The sequence below is a fragment of the Thalassophryne amazonica genome, chromosome 3, assembly GCF_902500255.1.
Source record: "Thalassophryne amazonica chromosome 3, fThaAma1.1, whole genome shotgun sequence".
Lineage (NCBI taxonomy): Eukaryota > Metazoa > Chordata > Actinopteri > Batrachoidiformes > Batrachoididae > Thalassophryne > Thalassophryne amazonica.
The window spans coordinates 123,403,405-123,426,056 of record NC_047105.1 but is presented as its reverse complement, the minus strand read 5'-3'; the positions used below and the strand labels follow the sequence as shown (position 1 = coordinate 123,426,056).

The window sequence follows — 22,652 nt, the reverse complement described above, 5'->3', positions numbered from 1 at the left end:
TCACAAATGAATAGACAGGAAAAGCTGTTGGTGCACAGGACAGGTGGGTCGCCAGTACAAATACCACACCCATCTCTGGATAGAGCTGCACCTTAAACAGAGAGAAAAAACAGAATCAGACATCAGAAAGACAAGAATACAGTGGGGCCAAAAAGTATTTAGTTTGTGTAAGTTCTCCTACTTAGAAAGATGAGAGAGGTCTGTAATTTTCATCATAGTTACACTTCAACTATGAGAGACAAAATGAGAAAAAAAAAAATCCAGGAAATCACATTGTAGGATTTTTAAAGAATTTATTTGTAAATTATGGTGGAAAATAAGTATTTGGTCACCCACAACAAGATTTCTGGATCTCACAGACTTGTAACTCCTTCTTTAAGACGCTCATTTGTCCTCCACCTGTTACATGTATTAATGACACCTGTTTGAACTCGTTATCTGTATAAAAGACACCTGTCCACAGCCTCAAACAGTCAGACTCCAACTCAACCATGGCCAAGACCAAAGAGCTGTCGAAGGACACCAGGAAGAAAATTGCAGATGGCACCAGGCTTGGAAGAGTGAATCTACAATAGTCAAGCAGGTTGGTGTGAATAAATCAACTGTGGGAGCAATTGTAAGAAAATGGAAGACATACAAGACCATTGATAATCTCCCTCGATCAGGGGCTCCACGCAAGATGTCATCCTGGGGGTCAAAATGATCATTAGAACAGTGAACAAAATCCCAGAACTACACGGAGGGACCTAATGAATGACCTGCAGAGAGCTGGACCAAAGTAACAAAGGCTACACACTACGCAGAGAAGGACTCAAATCCTGCAGTGCCAGGCGTGTCCCCCTGCTTAAGCCAGTACATGTCCAGGCCCGTCTAAGTTTGCCAGAGAGCATATGGATGATCCAGAAGAGGATTGGGAGAATATCATGTGGTCAGATGAAACCAAAATGGAACTTTTAGTAAAAACTCAACTTGTCATGTTTGGAGGAAGAAGAATGCTGAGTTGCATTCCAAGAACACCATACCTACTGTGGAAGCATGGGGGTGGAAACATCATGCTTTTGGTCTGTTTTTCTGCGAAGGGGAAAGGACGACTGATCCGCGTTAAGGGAAGAATGAATGGGGCCATGTATTGTGAGATTTAAGCCAAAACCTCCTTCCATCAGTGAGAGTACTGAAGATGCAACGTGGCTGGGTCTTCCAGCATGACAATGATCCCAAACACACCGCTCAGGGAACAAAGGAGTGGCTCCGTAAAAAGCATTTCAAGGTCCTGGAGTGGCCAAGCCAGTCTGCAGACCTCAACCCCATAGAAATTTGTTGAGGGAGTTGAAAGTCCATGTTGAACAGTGACAGCCCCAAAACATCACTGCTCTAGAGGAGATCTGCATGGAGGAATGGGCCAAATACCAGCTACAATCAGGGGACTGACTAAATACTTTTTGGCCCCACTGTACAGTATAATTTGCCAGCATTAAACAACAAGAAAAACAGGAAATACTAAGGTGATCGCCGGTCACTAGCACTAAGCTTCACTAAAAGACCCAGAATTTAGGTAAAGTTGAGGCCACGGCACGCTCTGTTTCCTAATAAAATGAATTAAAAGAGTAAAAAGCGTAGAACTATACTATGCTTGTATGCTAGCCATATGAAAGGGAAAATAAGTGCGTCCTTAAGTCTGGACTTGAAAGTCAGATCGATATCACCCAGTTTTCAACCAAAGATCAAGGTGGAAGTGCATGCAGATGTAAGAATGAATGTCTTGGCTGTATGTGCTGTCAATCTTATTTAATGATTCATGTCATGTGCACAAAGTAATTAAACTGTGGGAATGTGTTGCGTGACAAACCAAACCAGACCAGAACAAGAATGCATTTTATGTCGCCTGCACTCAATAGCATTTTGAGACCTTTATTTTTTAGTTTTTCCCCTCTATTCTGGGGCTTTATGGGTGTGCACACCTTTATGTGCACATTGGAGGTCAGGTCATTTCAGGGCACATTGTATTTTTTTTTCTTCTTCTTTTGGTTCCTCTTATTTTGGACTTTAACAATGGAAGCATGCATCTCCAACTGATACAAATTCTTTATGTGGACCAGTGAGTGTGTCATTTCCTGTTTCACATGCAAATGTGTATTGTTTGCCTGTCTATCATCGCTTATATTGTTGCGAACAGTGCTATGAAATAGTTTTGCATAATTTTAAGTTTGTCTTGCCCAACCCTTTGTGGCGCCTGTGCATGTTCCCAAACCTGCTTTGATCTACATGCAAAATAGCTAAGTAAGTTCGATTGGTGTGCCATTGTGTTTTCAGTTTAAGATAGTTGGCTTATGAGCTAGTTTTTCTTACTATGCGTGTAATACGTTGGCACAAATTGAGATGTCAAACATCACTTATTTAAAAGTACCCAGAGATTACTGATGACTATACAGGCTTCTGGGGTGAATGCGGTAAAGGTACGCTGAAATTCACCACAAAATGTTTGTGTGACTGTGGTATATAACTACAGCAGTGAAAATATTTTTTAAACTGCATTTTTTTTTTTTTTCCACAGCTGTAGACTATCCCATGCAGTTGCTGCCAAACCCTCAGCCCACCCCTGTCAAGAGGAGCAGCGGTTCCTTCCGACAGGTACAACGTGCCCCCAGCATCCATTCATTTCTAAGGGGCGCATGTCTCCACCTTTGTACAAATTCTACAGAAGTCTGTTTAAATGCTACTTTAAAAAAAAATACCTCACTGAAGTTGATGAAATACATGATTCATCATTATAGAAATTATACATGTTATATAATAGTAGCAGATTTATTTGCGTGTCCACATGCATTTGAAAAGATGCAAAAAGATATTGTGTGTAACTAGTATTTATGAGATTAAAAGGCTTTTCAAATTCACTACACCCACTGTTCAAGCATTTACGGGTGCTTGTGTGCGCGCGTGTGTGTGGGTGTAGGGAGCATGCACGTGATTGCCCTGCTGGTTTTCAAGCTGAGATAGACCGCATAAGTTAACAAAGCAAAAGCAGTAAGATGATGAGGTGGATGTGAAGACAAAAGAACAGAAATGTTCCAAAGGTGTGACAGATGTGCTTCAACATGTCAGCTGCATACTGGAATACATACACACCCTTGGCCTTTGTGGTTACACTTCAATGTGTGTGTGACTGGCTCCACCCATGCTCATCTGCTCTAATTGTGTTCAGGAAACCGAGTCAGCCCTTGAACCTGACCTCTAAGCCAAAAGGGCCTGGAGTGGGAAAAACACCCAGTCGCAGAACCTGGAGATGGGATCACGGCAAGGCAGGGGACCTACAGATCCAGAGATGTCCCAAGAGAGCTGTCCCATAGCTCACCACGATCTGCCATAAGTGAGTCACGCTGACTTTTACACTGCTGTGGGGTATCGTCAGTTCAGTTCCAAAAACTTCAAAAATCGAGTGATGCCCATTTTCTGCAATAATAGCAGCAAGGTTCCAAGGTTTCCCATACCACTGCATAAGCCTGACAGCCTGCAGGTACAATGCTTTGGGGCACCACACCTTGAAATTTTTTAGAAAGTTCCGTTTGAAGCTGGAAAACAAAAGGGAGCAAGTTTGCTGCAGGTACTTTTGCTGTTTTCTGTATTTCTGCTGCAGGCAGTAAATGTAATGGGTAAAGCTATTGCTGATAACCCATAATATCCTGGAGCCATCATTAAAACTAATGTCGAAGTAGCTGTTTTACAGTGCAGAGCTTTACTTTGAATGCCATAACGTCATTCAAGCTGCAAGCATTAGCAACCTAACTGAGCTGAACCAATGTTAATCTTTTCCCAAAATGACTAAAACATTATTAACATTTCTTGAAAATAATTTTGAAACACTGTGGCCCCTACGGACCCAGCACCATGAGGGGGCGTTTGGGGGCGACGCCCCCTCGGATGTGAGAGTTATCAAAAAAATAAAAAGAAAAAAGAAATAAAAAGAAATACTGGAAAATATAGCAAAATAATAGTTATTCAATATTATTATCACTTTACCGGGGTGTTGCTGGGCCGGTATCGTAGATTTATGTCGACGGTACCAGGCTATACCCGCCCGCTATGTGTAAACAAATGACATCACAGCGCGCAGCCCAAGAACTGTCCGCAGAGGGGGGAAAAAAAAAAACTGTCCGCAGAGGAAAAGATGAAAATGCGAGAAGTGTGTTTTGGTCCCAATATATATATTCTGGATGATTTTCTCATGGATAGTACGACAATGAACAGCAGCTAAAGCAGCCAGCTTGATGAGGACGCACTGGCTAAATTGGAGAGGAGCGCGCGCCAGCTAGCCGACACGACCAAAAGTTAAGTGAGCCAACTTTTTATGTACGAGTTGCGTGTTGTGTATCTCAGTAAAAAGTGATAATAATGCAAATAACATGCTTTCGTCATGCGGCATGCATTTTCTTAGTCCCTCCATTCACGGCCCGTCACCCGCAATGACAGATATTAAAGTTATGTATTGTTGTACATATATGTACATGAAAGGTTTATCTTTGACCTGTTGTGTGACTGTCATGCCCAATTGCGCTGTGTTTGTGCTTGTGATGGAGGGCTGTATGTGGGGTTATCTACTGTCTCGTGTCGTTTCTTCTCAGATCAGTTGTAGGTTTGGTTTTGTGGTATGCAGGAGATCACTTGACCGAGGGTCTATACTTTCAATAATAATTAAAAAAATATGTCATCACTCTTTACTCTTACTCAGTCAGTCTCTTACAATGGTGTAGCCTAATACACGAGCTTTCCAGGAGCACACCCATTCATTACGCACGCGCAGAGGCACATCCCCTCCGGTGCGCGCTTTTTTTTGGGGGGGGGGGGGGGGCAGGGCCTCACCCCCTGTGTAAAACTCATCACCCCCTTAATATTTTTTTTTCTGGCGCTGGGCCTGGGCCCCTATGTGCCATCCAGATTTTATTGTGACCAGTCTAAAGCACATCTGTGCAGTCTGTGTTGTTTAATAAGCATTTTAGTGTTCCACATTAGCCAGGTGGGTGAAATATCTTGGCAATGATGAAGTGCTCACAAACACAGATTTTTGAAAAAAACTGTGAACAAAATGTAATGGAAATGTTGTGTGGGCCGCTGAAGAGGAGGTACTGCTGGCCCACCGCCACAAGATGGCGCCCTGCTTGAAGTGCGGGCTTCAAGCATGAGAGGGCGTCGGCTTTGCTGGAGGTGACAGCTGTCATCAATCAACACAAGCTGTCACCCATCACCACCACTACAAAGACCGGACTGCAACTCCACCTCCTCGCCGAGAAATCAACTACCATTCAGGTAATTTCTCTGCTAAGCTTAACTGTGACTAATAGTCTGATCTCATTTGCAGCCGTTTTCCTGTGACGGTGTCCTTATCTGTGGTATTGGCGTTTGGTGTGGACTGCGACGGCTTCGCCTCACACCCCAAACCAGATAAGTGGTTAGACAGGAGCTGCACGAGTGTGTGATTGGAGGTGGAGGTTTTCCCTCCTTTACTTAATACAGACTGTGGGATTACTGAGTGTGCGAACTCACACTCATCTGGACTGTCTCTGTTCTCTGCCAGCAGTACCGGGTCTGACTGCTGAAGACAGCGGCCTGCTGGGGCGCAGGGCTTGGCGGCTCCGGTGTTCTTCAGCTCCGTTGGTGGTGGAAGCTGTGTGGGGATCCAGCTCTTCTCTCTCCAGGCGTCTTCTATCGTCGAGCCTGCCCACACGTCACCTGGTGTATGATTGACAGTCCACCATATTGTTATTGTCTGTACGTTGTTGTGCGATTCACAAACATTAAATTGTTACTTTTTGGCTTATCCATTGTCCGTTCATTAACGCCCCCTGTTGTGGGTCCGTGTCACGTCACTTTCACAACAGGAAATAAACTTTTTGTGTGCATAGAATAAGTCTGTAAAGTTTTACTTCAAATCATGAAAAATGGGGGTGAAAATTAAAGTGTTGCTTTTATGTTGTTCATGAATACATTATGAATACCTTTGCTTTTTTGTGTGATATGTAAGTAACAACTGTTGTTACTGAATGTTGTGTTTGAACTATTTGATATGAAGTAACAGGCACTGAATGGCCTCAGGGTCCATCGGCCCCGTGGTTATCTTCAGATTTCGTAGCGTGAAGCCAATGAGACTCCATGACGCCAATCAGATGGGGTGCCAGTCAGATGCAGGTTGCTTCCCCCAGCCAAGAGTGACACCCATTTAAAGTTGGGTAGACTGGGTCAATGCAGATTAGGTGTCTTGTCCAAGGACTCAGACAGGCAGCATGAGTGGGATTTGAACCCAGAGCTACATAATAACAGGCCAGCTCCTTAGCAGCAGGACTAATTGAAGAGTGGTTGTTTTTTGTAACAAAAAAAAAAGAAAAAGTAACACTGCACTGGAATCAGCACAACAACAAGGTGATTGTAGGCTATAAATAAATGACAGCAGTCACAGTGAGCTCTTGTCCAGTCTTGTAAAAGAGCTGTATGCTAAAAATATTAAGTTTTGCTGTTTCCTAATAGTGTTAAGCTATTTACAGTGAGGAAAATAAGTATTTGAACACCCTGCAATTTTGCAAGTTCTCCCACTTAGAAATCATGGAGGGGTCTGAAATTTTCATCTTAGGTAACACACAGGTAACAAGTTCAAACAGGTGCAATTAATACAGGTAAAGAGTGCAGAATAAGAGGGCTTCTTAAAGAAAAATGAACAGGTTTGTGTGAGCCAGAATTCTTGCTGGTTGGTAGGGGATCAAATACTTATTTGCAGCAGTACATACAAATAAATTATTTTTAAAAATCACCACTTGTGACGTCGGGTTTTTTTTTTTTAGATTATGTCTCTCAAGTGGACTGCACCTAAGATGAAAATTTCAATCAATCAATCAATCAATCAAAATTTTTTTATATAGCGCCAAATCACAACAACAGTTGCCCCAAGGCACTTTATATTGTAAGCAAGGCCATACAATAATTATGTAAAACCCCAACGGTCAAAACGACCCCCCTGTGAGCAAGCACTTGGCTACAGTGGGGAAGGAAAAACTCCCTTTTAACAGGAAGAAACCTCCAGCAGACAGGCTCAGGGAGGGGCTGAGGGAGAGAACCAGGAAAAAGACAGCTGTGGAGGGGAGCACAAATTCAGACCCTTCCATGATTCTAAGTGTGAGAGTCCAAGCAGGCTCCCATCGATGATCCGGACAGGAGGCGGCAACCGTCCGGGTGTGGTAGAGGGAAGAAGTGTGGTACGGCGTTGATGGCGGGAGACATGGAAGACTGGGTGAATCCGCAGTGAAGCTGGCATCTTCAGCTTCACTGCGCCGGGCTGAGGACCTTGAGGATTGAGAATGGGCCAATGTAAGGTCTTTCAGTTTCTGGGATTCCACTTGTAATGGGATGTCCTTTGTTGACAGTCAACCTCCTGCCTGGGCTGGTATGCAGGGGCCGGGGAACGCCGGCGGTCTGCATGGGCCTTGGCCCTCGTCCGGGCTTTAAGTAGGGCAGAGCGGGCAGTGCGCCACACCCGACGGCACCTCCTCAGATGGGCCTGGACCGAGGGCACCCCGACCTCTCCCTCCACAAGCGGAAACAATGGGGGCTGGTACCCCAAGCATACTTCAAACGGGGAGAGGCTGGTGGCAGATGAAACTTGGCTGTTGTGAGCGTACTCGATCCAGGCCAGATGGTTGCTCCAGGCCGTCAGGTGCGGGGAGGTCACGCAGTGGAGGGCCTGCTCCAAATCCTGGTTTGCCTGCTCTGCCTGTCCTTTTGTCTGGGGATGGTACCCGGACAAGAGGCTTACGGTGGCCCCCAGTTCCCTACAGAAACTCCTCCAGACTTGCGAGGAGAACTGGGGACCACGGTCTGAGACAATGTCAGATGGAATCCCATGCAGACGTACGACATGGTGGACCAGGAGGTCTGCAGTCTCCTGGGTTGTCAGGAGCTTCAGGAGGGCCACGAAGTGGGCCGCCTTGGAGAACCGGTCCACTATCGTGAGGATGGTGGTCATGCCCTGGGATGGTGGGAGGCCCGTGACGAAGTCCAGGCCAATGTGGGACCAGGGGCGATGAAGCACAGGCAAGGGGAGGAGTCCTTGTGTTTTTGATGGTCTGCCTTGCCCCTGGCACAGGTGGTACAGGCCTGGACATATTCCCGGATGTCGGCATCCATGGATGCCCACCAGAAGCGCTGCCGGACCACTGCCACGGTTCTTCGCACCCCTGGATGACAGGAGAGCTTGGAACCGTGACAGAAATCCAGGACTGCAGCTCTGGCTTCTGGTTAGATGTAAAATCTGTTCTTTGGGCCAGTCCCCGGGTCCAGGTTCTGTGCCAGGGCCTCCCGGACGGTCTTCTCCACATCCCAGGTGAGGGTGGCCATGATAGTGGACTCGGGGATGATGGGATCCGGTGGATCTGACAGCTCGGTTTTGACTTCCTCTTGTGGACCCAGAACAGGGCGTCAGATTGCTGGTTCTTGGTCCCGGGGTGGTAGGTGATCTGGAAGTCAAAACGCCCGAAGAACAGTGACCAGCGGGCTTGCCTGGGGTTCAGACGCTTGGCGGTCCAGATGTACTCCAGGTTCTGATGGTCCGTGAAAACCGTAAATGGTACCGCAGCTCCCTCCAACAGGTGTCTCCACTCCTCAAGAGCCTCTTTCACCGCTAGGAGTTCCCGATTGCCGACGTCATAGTTCTGCTCTGCCGGGGTCAACCTATGGGAAAATAGGCACAAGGTGGAGGACCTTATCGGACTCCCTGCTCTGGGACAGCACGGCTCCTATCCCTGAGTCAGAGCATCCACTTCAACGATAATCTGGCGATTGGGATCGGGCTGCACCAGAACTGGTGCAGTCGAGAACCGGCATTCCAATCCCTAAACGCGGCATTGCACCGATCCGACCAGGTGACGGGGACTTTAGTGGCGGTAAGGGCCATCAGGGGGCTAACTACCTGGCTGTAACCCTTGATGAACCTCTGGTAGAAATTTGCGAAGCTGACGAACTGCTGCAGTTTCCTACGGCTCGTCGGTTTGGGCCAATCTCTCACCGCCGCAACCTTGGCTGGATCAGGGGCGATGGAGTTGGAGGAGATTATGAACCCCAGGAAGGACAAAGAAGTACGGTGGAACTCGCACTTCTCGCCCTTCACAAACAACCGGTTCTCCAACAACCGCTGAAGGACCTGACGTACATGTCACACATGAGTCTCAGGATCTGGGGAGAAGATGAGGATATCGTCAAGGTATATGAAGATGAACGATGCAGGAAGTCCCCCAAGACGTCATTAACCAAGGACTGGAACGTCGCGGGCGCATTGGTGAGACCAAACGGCATGACCAGGTACTCAAAGTGACCTAACAGGTGTTAAAACGCCGTCTTCCACTCGTCTCCCTTCCGGATCCGAACCAGGTGATACGCATTCCTAAGATCCAACTTGGTGAAAATTTGGGCTGCATGCAAGGGCATGAACACTGAATCTAACAGAGGCAGCGGTATCAATTGCGAACCATGATTTCGTTCAGCCCTCTGTAGTCAATGCATGGACGGCGTCCGCCGTCCTTCTTGCCCACAAAAAAGAAACCTGCACCCATCGGGGAGGTGGAGTTCCGGATCAACCCAGCAGCTAAAGAGTCACGGATGTAGGTCTCCATTGATTCGCGCTCAGGACGTGAGAGATTGTACAACCTGCTGGAAGGGTACTCAGCGCCCGGGATCAAATCAATAGCACAATCGTACGGACGGTGTGGGGGAAGACTGAGTTGCAGATCTTTGCTGAAGACGTCAGCAAGATCATGGTACTCCTCAGGCACCGCCGACAGATTGGGGGGAACTTTAACCTCCTCGTTAGCTGTAACACCAGGTGGAACCGAGGATCCTAAGCATTCCCGGTGGCAGGTTTCGCTCCACTGCGTCACTACCCCAGACAGCCAATCTATCCGGGGATTGTGCTTAACCATCCATGGAAATCCCAAAATCACTCGGGAGGTAGAAGGTGTTACATAGAACACAATCTCCTCCCTGTGATTCCCAGACACAACCAGAGTCACGGGTTGTGTCTGGTGTGTGATTAACAGGAGAAGGGTGCCATCTAGTGCCCGTACCTTCAATGGTGAAGGTAGAGCCACTAGAGGCAGCCCCACCTCCCTAGCCCATCTGCTATCCAGCAGATTCCCTTCTGACCCTGTGTCCACCAGTGCTGGGGCGTGAAGGGTAAGATCCCCACTCAGGATCGTCACTGGGATGCGTGCGGATCTACGGGATCTCCCCGCGTGAATGTTATGGCCCACCCTTAGCCCAGTCTCTAGGTGCGGGCATTGTAGTTTAACCGCTTGGGGCAGTTCTTTTGTATGTGCTCACTCGAGCCACAGAAAAAACATTCTCTGCGAGCCAGCCTCCGTTGTCTGTCATTTGATTTTTCTTTAGCCCTGCTCGTGTCCATAGCTTGTCAGCAGGGGGAGCTGTCCGGCTGTGGAGCATGGGGGCGGCGGCACCCTTTCGGACCCGGAAGGAAGAGGGATGGCTCGTGCCCGGCCACGCCCTCACCCGCTCCCGACGGTGTTCCTCTAATCGGTTGTCTAACCGTATGACCAGGTTGATAAGCCCGTCAAAATCCCATGGCTCATCCTTAGCCAGCAGATGCTCCTTCAGGACCGGAGACAGTCCGTTTATGAAGGCGGCGTGGAGTGCAAAAGTATTCCAGCCGGACCTCGCAGCTGTGATGCGGAAGTCGACTGCATACTCGGCTGCACTCTGACGTCCCTGTCTCATTGACAGCAGCACGGTCGAAGCGGTCTCGCCTCTATTGGGATGATCAAACACCTGTTTAAACTCCCTCACAAACCCAGTATATGTGGTTAGGAGCCGTGAATTTTGCTCCCAGAGCGCCGTAGCCCAGGCGCGTGCCTCTCCTCTAAGCAAATTTATAACGTAAGCCACCCGGCTGGCATCTGACGCGTACATGACGGGACGCTGTGCAAAGACGAGTGAACACTGCATCAAGAAGTCAGCGCACGTCTCGACACAACCTCCGTACGCTTCCGGAGGGCTTATGTATGCTTCAGGAGAAGGGGGGGGGGGTTCGTTGAATCACCACTGGAATGTCTGTATTTGGCACTTGAACAGCAGGAGGAGGTGCTGCAGCAGCGCCCTGTGTGCACGCTTCCACCTGGGCGGTGAGAGCCTCCATCCTCCGATTGAGTATAACATTCTGCTCGGTCACCAAGTCCAACCGAGCAGTGAAGGCAGTTAAGATTTACTGCAGCTCACCTAATACGCCTCCTGCCGGCGTCTGTGCACCCTGCGTTTCCATTGGTGGTTCACTCGATGGTTGACGCCCCTCGGGATCCATGACGCTGCCGAGAAATCCTGTTGGGAAAGTGTAGGGACACGGACCCACAACAGGGGGCGTAAATGAACGGACAATGGAATAAGCCAAAATACAACAATTTAATGTTGTGAATGTGCACAACAGAAAAACAGACAAACACAATTTAGAATAGCAGTCAATAATACAAGGTGACATGTGGGCAGGCTCGAGGATAGAAGACGCCTGTCCAGAGAAGAGCCGGATCCCACACGCTTTCCACTGCCAGCGGATCTGGAGCACACCGGAGCCACAAAGCGCTGAGTCCCCCGGTGGCCACTGCCTCCGACTGTCAGATCTGGTACTGCTGGCAGGAAGAACGGACAGGTAATGGTGGGTGCGTGAACACCTAGCAAACAAGGGTGGGAAACACCTCCACCTCTTAATCACAATACTCCCAAAATAAATGCAGATCCTGATGTCACACTATCAGTCCACAACCGAGAAGCAGAGTACGCCAACTCCCCAAACACAACGACTACTCCTTAGCGTACAAAAGGTTCGTCTGCAAAGTTAGGGATTACACACAGAAGTAAAGACGTTACTACTGTAATGTTTTTGCAGGCTGAGCAGTTTACCTGACAGGTAGACGATTTCTCGGCAGGGAGGTGGAGTTTCTGCCCGGCTTTTATGGGATGTGGTGATTGATGCTTGATGTGTGACAGCTGTCACTCCTGGCTGCTCCTGGGAGGTGGCAGCGCCCCCTCGTGCCCGAAGCCCGCACTTCAGGCAGGGCGCCCTCTGGTGATGGGCCAGCAGTACCTCCTCTTCAGCAGCCCACACAACATTTCCTGCTTTCCTTGTGTGTTTCTAACACAATTTAGCAGGAAGCAGTTAAGAGGTAAGTACACAGCACGGTGGCTTTGTGGTGAGCACTGTTGCCTCACAGCATGAAGATCATGGGATCAATTCCCACCTGTGGCCTTTGTGTGTGGAGTTTGCATGGTCTCCCTGTGTTTGCGTGGATTCCCTCCGGGTACTCTGGCTTCCTCCCACATCTAAAGACATGCAGGTTATGTGAACTGGAAACTATAAAAATTGTCCAGGTTTCCCAAAGATAGGTGCACCAGCTTGTGGCATCATATTCAAGAAGACTTGAGGCTGTAATTGCTGCCAAAGGTGCATCAACAAAGTACTGAGCAAAGGATGTGAATACTTATTTATATGTGAGTTCTTGTTTTTATTTTTATTCATAATAAATTTGCAAATATTAAAAATAATATATATTTTTATGTTGTCATTATGGGGTGTTGTGTGTTCAGTTTTGAGGGAAAAAATTAATTTACTCCATTTTGCAATAAGGCTGTAACCTAACAAAATGTGGAAAAAAAATGAAGCGCTGTGAATGCCTTGCCGGATGCAGTGTATCGCCTTTAGATAAGTACTACCCTTCCTTTCTCTCATGTTCTTTTCTTCTTAATCATCTTGTCTTTAATGTCTGCTTCACATTGAACTAATTTGTTCTTCACCTCTCTGCAGGTTTCCTTGGAGATGGCGATGTGGTAACCCAGGCCATCCATGATGCACAGCAGCTTCTGAGGAGCCACAGTACCGGAGGGCAAGACCGAGAGAGGGACAGGGAGCGAGACCGAGACAGCACCGGGAAAGTGGTGAGCGCTGAAGTCCAACTGTCACCATAAAATTAACAGCAACCTGTAAGGACACATAAAACTTAAGGCCCTGTCACACCTTGGCGATTTAGCCAGCATATGCCGACCGTACGTCTAATATGTTATCAGTAAGTTTTGTGTAAGTTAAGAGCATGTTCACGCACGCACTGTAACATATATGTAAGACATATGTCTTAATATTCTGAGCACCTTGAAAAATTTTGAGCATGCTGAAAATTTTCAGTGCATGCCAGCATATGACTCATATGTCCTGCTCATGTGGGACATAAGTTGCAGGTAAGTTATGTGATTGTTGACACTTTTCTTGTAAGTTACTCATAAGTCGAAATACATCCATTAAAACTGTCTATTGAGTGGCTGAAAGCTGCGGTCCTCATGCAAGCACACTGTTTCAAATATTAAATCATCACACACAGAGTAAATATAACGGCTTACCTGTTCGTTTCAGTGGGATTCATCACCATAGTCTAACGAAAACATATCCACATAATGCCTGATTTTCGAAAAAGGCTGAAAGTAGTTTAATTCCTTGTCGCCGCTGAAGAAAAGTCCCTCTGTGACATCGCCGCTTTTTGCCACAGTTGCTTCGTCAGATCATGGTTTCTTCAGCGGAGGTCGTCCATCAGATCGATGATTTGCAGCGACTGGTGTGGCTGGGCCTATTTGGGACTGGCACAGTGTGCTGCAGGTATAATCCATTGGTTGGGTGTCTGTGGTCATGAATGCTGGCTCAAGTCTCTGCTGTCAGCGGAGCCTCTCCCCCACCGTGCCTCTCTCTTTGCGCTGCAAGTTGAAAGAATCACAGCGCCTCAATCATTAACATCTCAGTTACCACAGGCATCAGTCGATTCTTTCTGCATGCGATGAAATTATCCATGATCCGCAAAGAAAAAATTAAATAAAATAACGTAAAAATTACTCAATTTTGCCTCCGTGTGGAGCGGAGACAGTACGCGACACCATGTGCACGCTTGATGCCATGCGCATCAATATTTAAGTGTTCCACCTGCAAAACTAAGGGTTCTGCCTGCGGTGGAAATGCAAACCAAGCCTGACTTAACTGTTCCGAGATGTATAATACCATGCAGCATCGATACATCAAACTTGTGGCATCATATTCAAGAAGACTTGACGCTGTAATTGCTGCCAAAGGTACATCAACAAAGTATTGAGCAAAGGATATGAATACTTATGTACATGTGATTTTAATTTTTAATAAATTTGCAAAAATTATAAAAAAATATATCTTTTTCTGTTGTCATTATGGGGAGTTGTGAGTAGAATTTGAGGGAAAATAATTAAGTTACTCCATTTGGGAATAAGGTTGTGACAGAAAATATGGAAAAAGTGAAGCGCTGTGAAATACTTTCCGGATGCACTGTATATACAGTGCCCTCCGAAAGTATTTGCCACCTTAGTATTTCACACATTTTAATTTGTTTATGCCATTTCAAATACAAAGAAATACAAAAAGAAATTCTTAAATCATATTCCTTAAACTCAAACTCAAAGCAAATCTCTTTAAACTTGATATAAATTAATAAAATATAAAAGCCAAGATAATAGGTTGCATAAGTAATGGAACGCTTTGGTATAATACCTGTAAATAATCAGTTTTATTGCCAGTTCATCTTCAGACAAGTCAGGAAATGGCTACATGAATATTGCCAAGTCAATGATATGTCTTGGACTTTATTTACATCAATTATAAAGAAATACAAACAGTATGGCACTCTATGGTAAATTTGCATGGAGTAGACAGTTTTCAAAAACTGAGTCACTGTGCAAGAAGGAGAAAAGTGAGGAAACGCCACCAAGACACCCAGACAACCCACAAGAAGTTATAGCCGTCTTTGGCTGTGAGTGGAGAAATTGTGCCATAGTGCATGTGCATTTTGTATCCCCAGTTATACAGCTTCAGGCCTGTTCAACTTCAGCAGGACAATGATCCGAAGCACCCTAAGCTTGGTTTTGTTCGGTTTTGTCGATTTAACCAAAAAAAAAAAAAAAATCAGTAAAAGGGAATGATTTATTCAACTCAATCCATGTTCTTTTGTCTTGAAAGTGTGACTTGGCTTTGCGTTGACATGGACTAATAATCCAGTTCATGTACACACACACAAAGAGTTTTTTGCTGGTTATCTCTGGAGATGTTTCATTCAACACACTGTGATTTTATCATTATTGTACTGTTTCACAATCCTCCTAAAAGGGCCAACATTATTTGCAAAGAAGCATGTCAAATTAGTAGGTGGGCAAAAGGAATGATTGGACTTCTCCATTTTTAAGGAAGCAGGAGAGTTAAAAATATTCACTGAAGGATTTTTGCAACACGAATACTTGTAGAAACCTCTTTTATGTGCCTTAAAATAACAATGGAACATGTTATTATAATTCAGCCTCATTTTAGTCTGGTTTTGGTTTGTGCCTTCCGTTCTGGTTTCTTTCTCTGAAGAGGCCTTGGGACTGAATGAGACACCTGACATTTTTTACACAGTAACACCGCCACCAGACCCGGTGCGACGCCCCCTCACGTCATCAGCCCCGCCCCCTCGGATGTGAGAGTTATCAAAAAATAAAATAAAAAGAAAGAAAAAGAAATACTGGAAAATATAGCAAAATAATTAGTTATTCAATAATATCACGTATTTAACAAATAAACCAAATTAATTAACTAAAGTAATTAATTTTAAAACAAACGGATATGGCATGTGTCTGTGTTCAAGCGTTTTGATAGGTTGAGGGTTGTGCTTGTCAGCGCGGCAGAGGGCAAGGATCCTGAGTCCAGCGATTATGACAAGGTGGACGAATTAAGGCATGCTCGATATATTCGAGCAGTGACAGAGCTGGAGTTCCTGGGATTCATCAAGTCCACCAAGCAAAAGGCAGATCATGCAGCACGACTCACTTGGGGAGGGTGTTAATGCTGCGTTTACACATAACGACGACAAGTCACGAATGCCACAAAGTACACATTCTTGGCCGCTGATCACGAATGTGATGATTTGGGGCAGAGGCATCAGGTGTCCTCAGGAACTGCTGCAACCTGTTACATGTTACGATTAATGGCATGTGTTGCTGGAGAATTATCAGGAACCATTACGCACGGTCAAGAATAGTGTTCCGTGTTGTTGCGCGCTATTGTGCGTAACAGCGCATCGTTAAGTTCTGTCACGTTGTAAACGAGGTGAATTGTCTCCACACACACCCCATATTCATCCAACCGAATTCAGATTGCTCCAGTTTTTCAGAACTTTGTGACTGTATGCGTAGTTGGGCTCTGTGCCATGGAGTGGCGCACATGCCCAATTGCGCTGTGTTTGCACTTGTGATGGAGGGCTGTATGTGGGGTTAATCTACTGTCTCGTGTCGTTTCTCAGATCAGTTGTTGGTTTGGTTTTGTGGTATGCAGGAGATCACTTGACCGAGGGTCTATACGTTCAAATAATAAAAAAAATACTGTCATCACTCTTTACTCTTAGTCAGTCTCTTACAACGGTGTAGCCTAAATACATGAGCTTTCCAGGAGCGTACCCAATTCATTACGCACGCGCAGAAGCACATGCCCTCCGGTGTGCACTTTTTTTTGGGGGGGGGGGGGGGAACGACCCCGCCCCCTGTGATAAACTCATCGCCCCCTTAATATTTTTTTCTGGCGCGTCCTGACCGCCACCATCCTGCCTCATCAAATGTCTGCTGATGGATTTATTTTGGAGTAACATTTGAGTTCAAATAAATGTAATACATTGTGGATGATGTGCCAAGTGTAGGTGCATAGATAACAACTGTGCACACATAACAGAACTGACACGAGTTACACATAAACATGCGTGCCCCAGGGGGAGCTGTTGGCTACATAACGTTACCCTACAATATCCCCCTTCCTTTAGCAGAGTATGATACCAAACAATAAAATGGATAATATTAGAACATTAGAACATACGTGCTCATATCTCCATCTCAAAATAGGCAATGGAAAACGTGTATCAAGAAGAGACAGTAAGTCAGTGCCAGTGGTGGGCATAGCTAACCAAAAAGTTCACTTCAATAACCATTAATACATGCGAGATAAATGAAAAGTTATCTTTTATGATGCTAATCTTTATTACAGATAACCGATAACTAATAACTATTAGTATTGATTTTGATGCGGACACATTAGATTACACTGTCGGCTTCTGATAAAACAGTTTCACTTTAAGCGCCGCAGGGGCTGCTGGGTAAATGCAAGGATCACAAACACAAACAACACATGAAAAATAAAGGAATAAAAAAATAAAACCCCAAACACTGTCACCATCTTTCAAAAGCAATAAAACACAGTATTAGAAGTCACAGTTTATCTCGGTATTAGATACACTGTCATTTATGAACTAAAAGCTGCTGCTTTTTTCACACACTTTGAACCCCGCGGCTTAAACAACCAAAATACATCCATTAATGCATTAATTGGCAGAGTAAAAGACACATAGTAAATATAAATTCTTCCCTGTTACTTTCAGTGGGATTCATCTGAAGAAATAATCCGTATCCAAACGGTGTCTAAACAGTGAAGTAAAGTCCCTGTACACAGCTGTGCCATGAGAGCTCCTCTCTTCCATCGAGTCTTGGCGATTAAATTATCCTGTGCCACAAAGAAATAAAATAAAATAATGTTAAAATTAGTCCGTTTTGTTTTTGTGTCGAGCAGGTGATAACACTGTAACATCCAAAGTGAAGCTGAACTACACTTCCCACAAATGCTCCCTGCGTTGACTGTCCAATCATGTGTTGCGCATAATGATGCCAAAAAACACTGATCTCCACATGACAGGGATTAAATGTTTGATTTTAGGGTTTACAAATGTTTTTGACCATTAAACTTGTGGCAGTTTATCAGAAAAAAAATGTTATCGGGTTGAAAGTTATCGGAACTAAATTTATCGGAAAATAATTGGTCTGATGATGGTTTTAAAACTTATCTGAAAAACTAATCTGCTAGCAAAAACATTAGTTTGATAATTATTGGTTATCACATTAGCTGAACTGTGCCCACTACTGATCAATGTTGACCAGAATCTTTGCAAAACAATTAACAACAAAATAGTGATATCAGAGAATCCACAAAACAACTGAATAAGAACATTCATCGTGGACATCACGCTTTTTTTGTTCTTTGTTACATAAAGTCCACTGTCCTGAATGTGTGTCAGTCTCAGCTCAGTGTATGACCTAAAGGTCAAGTCTGTTCTCCTGCTCCGGGAGAAGTGGCATGACATGGTGTGTTCACCACCCATTGGGAAGACAACGGTAACCTCGGGACTGACAACCTCGGAGCCGTCGCAGGGCTGCTGATGACTTCCTCCACTCTATCCCTGCTCACATGGTCTCCTTCAGTTGCACCCCTGCTCACAGGTTACTCAGGTGGCCATTCTGTGTGGGCTAACAGCTGTGAGAGCAACCTCTGCTGGACGGAGATCAACCCTGTTGTGCTGATATGTGGTTCCCTCCATGTTGGCTCGATTGCACGACAGACCCACCTGCTGGTAGCATACATCTCTCCTCCATCAGCCCGTTCTGTCACATGGAAGTGGTTTCATCCTGATGTACTGGCCGATGTTCAACTCTGGCAGATCCCTCGTGGATCTGTCATAAGTCAGCTTTTCTGCCTGATGCTTTGCTCTCAGCTTGTCTGTAACCCTGGTGATGACCTGGGGCTCCAGCAGCTGGTCAGCCACAGGAAGCAGAGTTCTCAGCCTCCATGACATCAGCCGTTGTGCTGGGCTGCGGCACATGCCTTCAGTGGGCATGTTCCTCCAGTGTAGAAAGCTTTCCAGGGGTTCTCATCGGCACGGTCTGCTTTTCTGCATAGGAACTTCACAATCTTCACTGAAGACTCTGCTTTGCCATTCCCTTTTGGGTATCAACAGGGAGGACATGACATGGTCGAAGCCCCACTCCCTTGCAAACGCCCAAAACTCTCCACAGTCAAACAGGCCTCCACAGTCTGAAATGACCCAGTCAGGGATGCTGCCGTACCGTGGCAACTGCACCTTGCACCTTTTGGATGGTCACTTCTACTGACAGGTCTGGGAATAATTCAATCTCCCCGAACTCAGAATAGTGATCTGTCAAGAGCAGAAAGTCCTGACTGGAGTTGGTCTGTATGGTGACTGGCTGGCTGACCTCATAATAACGTAGTACTGGCACCGCCGTGACCAGCATCTTGATTCCCTTCACAGCAGTATCATGTTTGGTCAACTAGTGCCATCGCACCTGCTTGTCCAGCAACCTTCATAGTGGTTCACACACCTCTGGCAAGCGGGACATGAATCTCAATAAATACTTAACAAAGCTGACACACCGATGAACGCCTGTTGCATCTGTGGGGTTTGGCATGTCCAGGACTGCCTGACCTTCTCGGGGTCAGCTTTAAGGCTCTCCGTCGACAGTATGTGGCCGTTGAACCATCTGTCCATCAGAGCAATGATGTTTGCGTCATGGTCACATACAGCCTTCTCCTTCATGTCCATACAGCCGACTACGAGGATGTCATCAGCTACGGGCTCAATCCCTTTCAAACCAGCCAGCAGCTCATGTTGTTTCCTCTGGTACAGCTCTGGTGCAACTGACATGCCAAAAGGGAGCTTCAGCCGTTGTTTTCCACCCCACAGCATCCAGAACTTTGTCATCAGGCTGCTCTGCTCATTCAGGTGACACTGCATGAATGTGTGATGCACATCCACCAGAATAAAGACACTTGCCTTTGGCAGCTTGAACAGCACGTCATCTAAAGTGGGCATGAGGCAATGGGACCTTTTCAGGGCTCGGTTAAGGGGCTTAGTGTGGATGCAAAGCCTCAATTTCATCCATGCCTTTGTCTCCACGCGGTTGGACTATTGCAACAGCCTGTTCACTTGCCTGGGTAAGAAGGAGGTAAATCGGTTGCAGTATGTCCAGAACTCTGCTGCGAGGCTTCTGACCCGCACCAACAGGAGAGCCCACATCACGCCTATCTTGGAATCCCTCCACTGGCTCCCTGTTGCCTCCAGAATTAATTTTAAAATCTTGGTCTTGACTTTCAGAGCACTACATAGTCAGGCTACTGATTACATTGCTGACTTGATTCAGCCCTACACCTCAGCTCGCAGCCTCAGATCTTCAGGTCAGAACCTGTTGATGGTTCCTCAAACCTGCTTTAAAACTTGAGGAGACCGATCTTTTGAAGCCGTAGCGCCTCGTCTCTGGAACGAACTCCCTCTGTCCCTGCGATCCCTGGACTCTGTTGAGATGTTCAAAAAGCAACTAAAGACTCTACTTTTTAAACAGGCTTTTCATGGCCAATAATTTTTTAGTACTGAGTGTGTATTTTTACTGTATATTTTTATTGTTTTACCTTGTAAAGCGCTTTGTGACCCCTGTCTGCAAAAAGCGCTATATAAATAAAGTTTACTTACTTACTTACTTACAATTTGTCCGGCTTTTTCACAATAACCAGATTGCTAATCCAGCCTGTGGACTGAGTGACTGTGGTTTATTGTCCATCGTTTTCACTTTCACAGCCACCTTGAGTGCCACCGGGACATTCCTTGGTGTGCACTGGATGGGCGCAACATTGTTATTTAAGTTGAAGTGAGATCACCTGGCAGTGACTTGACTAGGCTGGTGAACACATAGTTGTTAATGAGACAGTCTCTGGTTTGCTCACCTGTCATGTAGTGCTCCACTTTGTTCAGCTCTTTGGGAATGGTGAAACCTATCAGGTCAAGTCTCTTGGATGTCTACCCTGAAAGCAGGGGCTTCTGGGTAGTGCACATGATCTCAAAGTCCAGTCTGTGTGTCTTGCCTGTCTTGCCCCTGATGACACGCTGTGTGCTGTACACACCTATTGAGCTCATCCACTCAGTGTTGTAAAGCCTCAGTCTGGTGAGACTTTTCTGTAGAGGTGGCTAAGGGGCCAGACTCATCTAGTCTTTCATGCTCATCATGAAAGGCCCATTAATCTGCAATAATGAGCTTGAAATAGCGCTGATCAAAATAATGAGGATAAAATCTATATCGGATTCCTGATCGGGATGCAACGTCCGATTTCAGTCAAGTCTGAAACCATGTGATCGGGCCCAATTTCTGATCATGTGATTGGATCGGGACATCCCTACTCATTTTACTGTCACTTTTTGTGTGTGAGAGACTTTGTCTTTTGTATGTTTGCAGGAGTCCAAGGACTATCTTCACAATGAGAGGATTTGTGATGCTGAGCGGGCTGAGGACAGACATAACCTGCCGTCCACTGAGGACCATCTCAGCAGTGACTCTGAGGGTTGGTGTCAAATTAAACGGATTCACTTCAAGCAAATAACAGCTCCATCATCCTTGCTGGGATGTGTCACATTAAACAGTACTGATGATAAAATGCCCCCCACCTACGCCCCATTAATGTTTTGTGCACTTTCAAAAGCCTCAGAATATCAATTTGACATTTGACACAAAGTTTGTTTCCACGACCACCTCCACACTCATCGATGCATCACAATGCAGCCACTGTTTAGTCAACAATAAGAATTGGAACAAAGGCTGATGGCACAAGACCTGTGTGGGAGGGAATGAATGGAGAAGGTGAATCATTGAATGTGAAGAACACTCCCCCCCAAAAAAAGTCAATGTTCGTAAACAGCAGCAGCAACTGAGTTTGAAAAAATTCCAAAAGCAAAGTCACGATTCTTGCTGAAGCTGTGGCAAAAGTTAATTTGTATGACTAACATATAAATTAATGAACTCAACTGCTGCGAATACACACACACATGCATGTGCACGCACATGCAGCTGTGCATGCACACCATATTAACCCAAGCCCATGACCTCTAAACCCATGAACGTAGCCGCCTGACTGAAACTCATAACCCATCAGTATCATTTTCCACATCCACAAAATACTACATTTACAGACATTAAAAACTTACATGTATCATGGTTTGTTCTTCTTTTCTTTCTTTCTTTTCAAAAAGCTTAAGGTCCATTCACTATTCCCTGAGAAAGTGATGGAAATGTTAAAAAATGCTGAATGAAATTGTGTAAACATTGTTTTTTTTCTCTCCATTTTACAGTTGCATATATTTGGGGTTTAGTTTCTTTAAACCCCCTTGTCCGTGTACATCACTATAGTATAAGTCACAGCTGCCTCGTACCAGTCAGAGGTAAAATGCATACAGTGAGACAATAACAGTGTAAGTTACAAAACAGCAACAAAGATCATGTCCACAACAGCAGCAAAAATGCAAAGAGAAGCCACAACAAAAGCAACAACGCACGCCCCCTGGAGGAGGCAGTAAAGATTACAGCAGTTGTATGCTGAGAATGTTGTGCACAGAGTAAATATGACACCATGTACGAGACTGCGTGTATGTGTGTGTGTGTGTGTGTGTGTGTAAGAGAGAAAGAGAGAGAGAGAGAGAGAGAGAGAGAGAAGGTATGACCTCTGAGCAGAGTGATACATTCAAATTTGTGATAAAATGAATGAATGTGAGGCACTGCATCAGCGCCAAACTACCCAAAACCACAGCCACACAGGGAGCCCACAGCCACAACAAGCATCACAGGCTGAGCACACTATAGTCAGAGAGCACCATAGATAGAATGCACCATAGACAAAGAGCACCATAGATAGAATGCACCATAGACAGAGAGCA

The 22,652-nt window shown here is 45.7% G+C and overlaps 1 protein-coding gene across 1 annotated transcript in view; it reads left to right on the top strand.

The window, feature by feature from the left end:
• Positions 1 to 22,652, top strand: part of LOC117507537 (transcription factor SOX-13-like) — a 265,912-nt gene that overhangs the window by 214,238 nt on the left and 29,022 nt on the right. Inside the window, 2 exon segments of the mRNA XM_034167405.1 lie at positions 12,826 to 12,966; positions 21,181 to 21,286. Of these exon segments, the coding sequence (XP_034023296.1) occupies positions 12,826 to 12,966; positions 21,181 to 21,286 (247 nt within the window).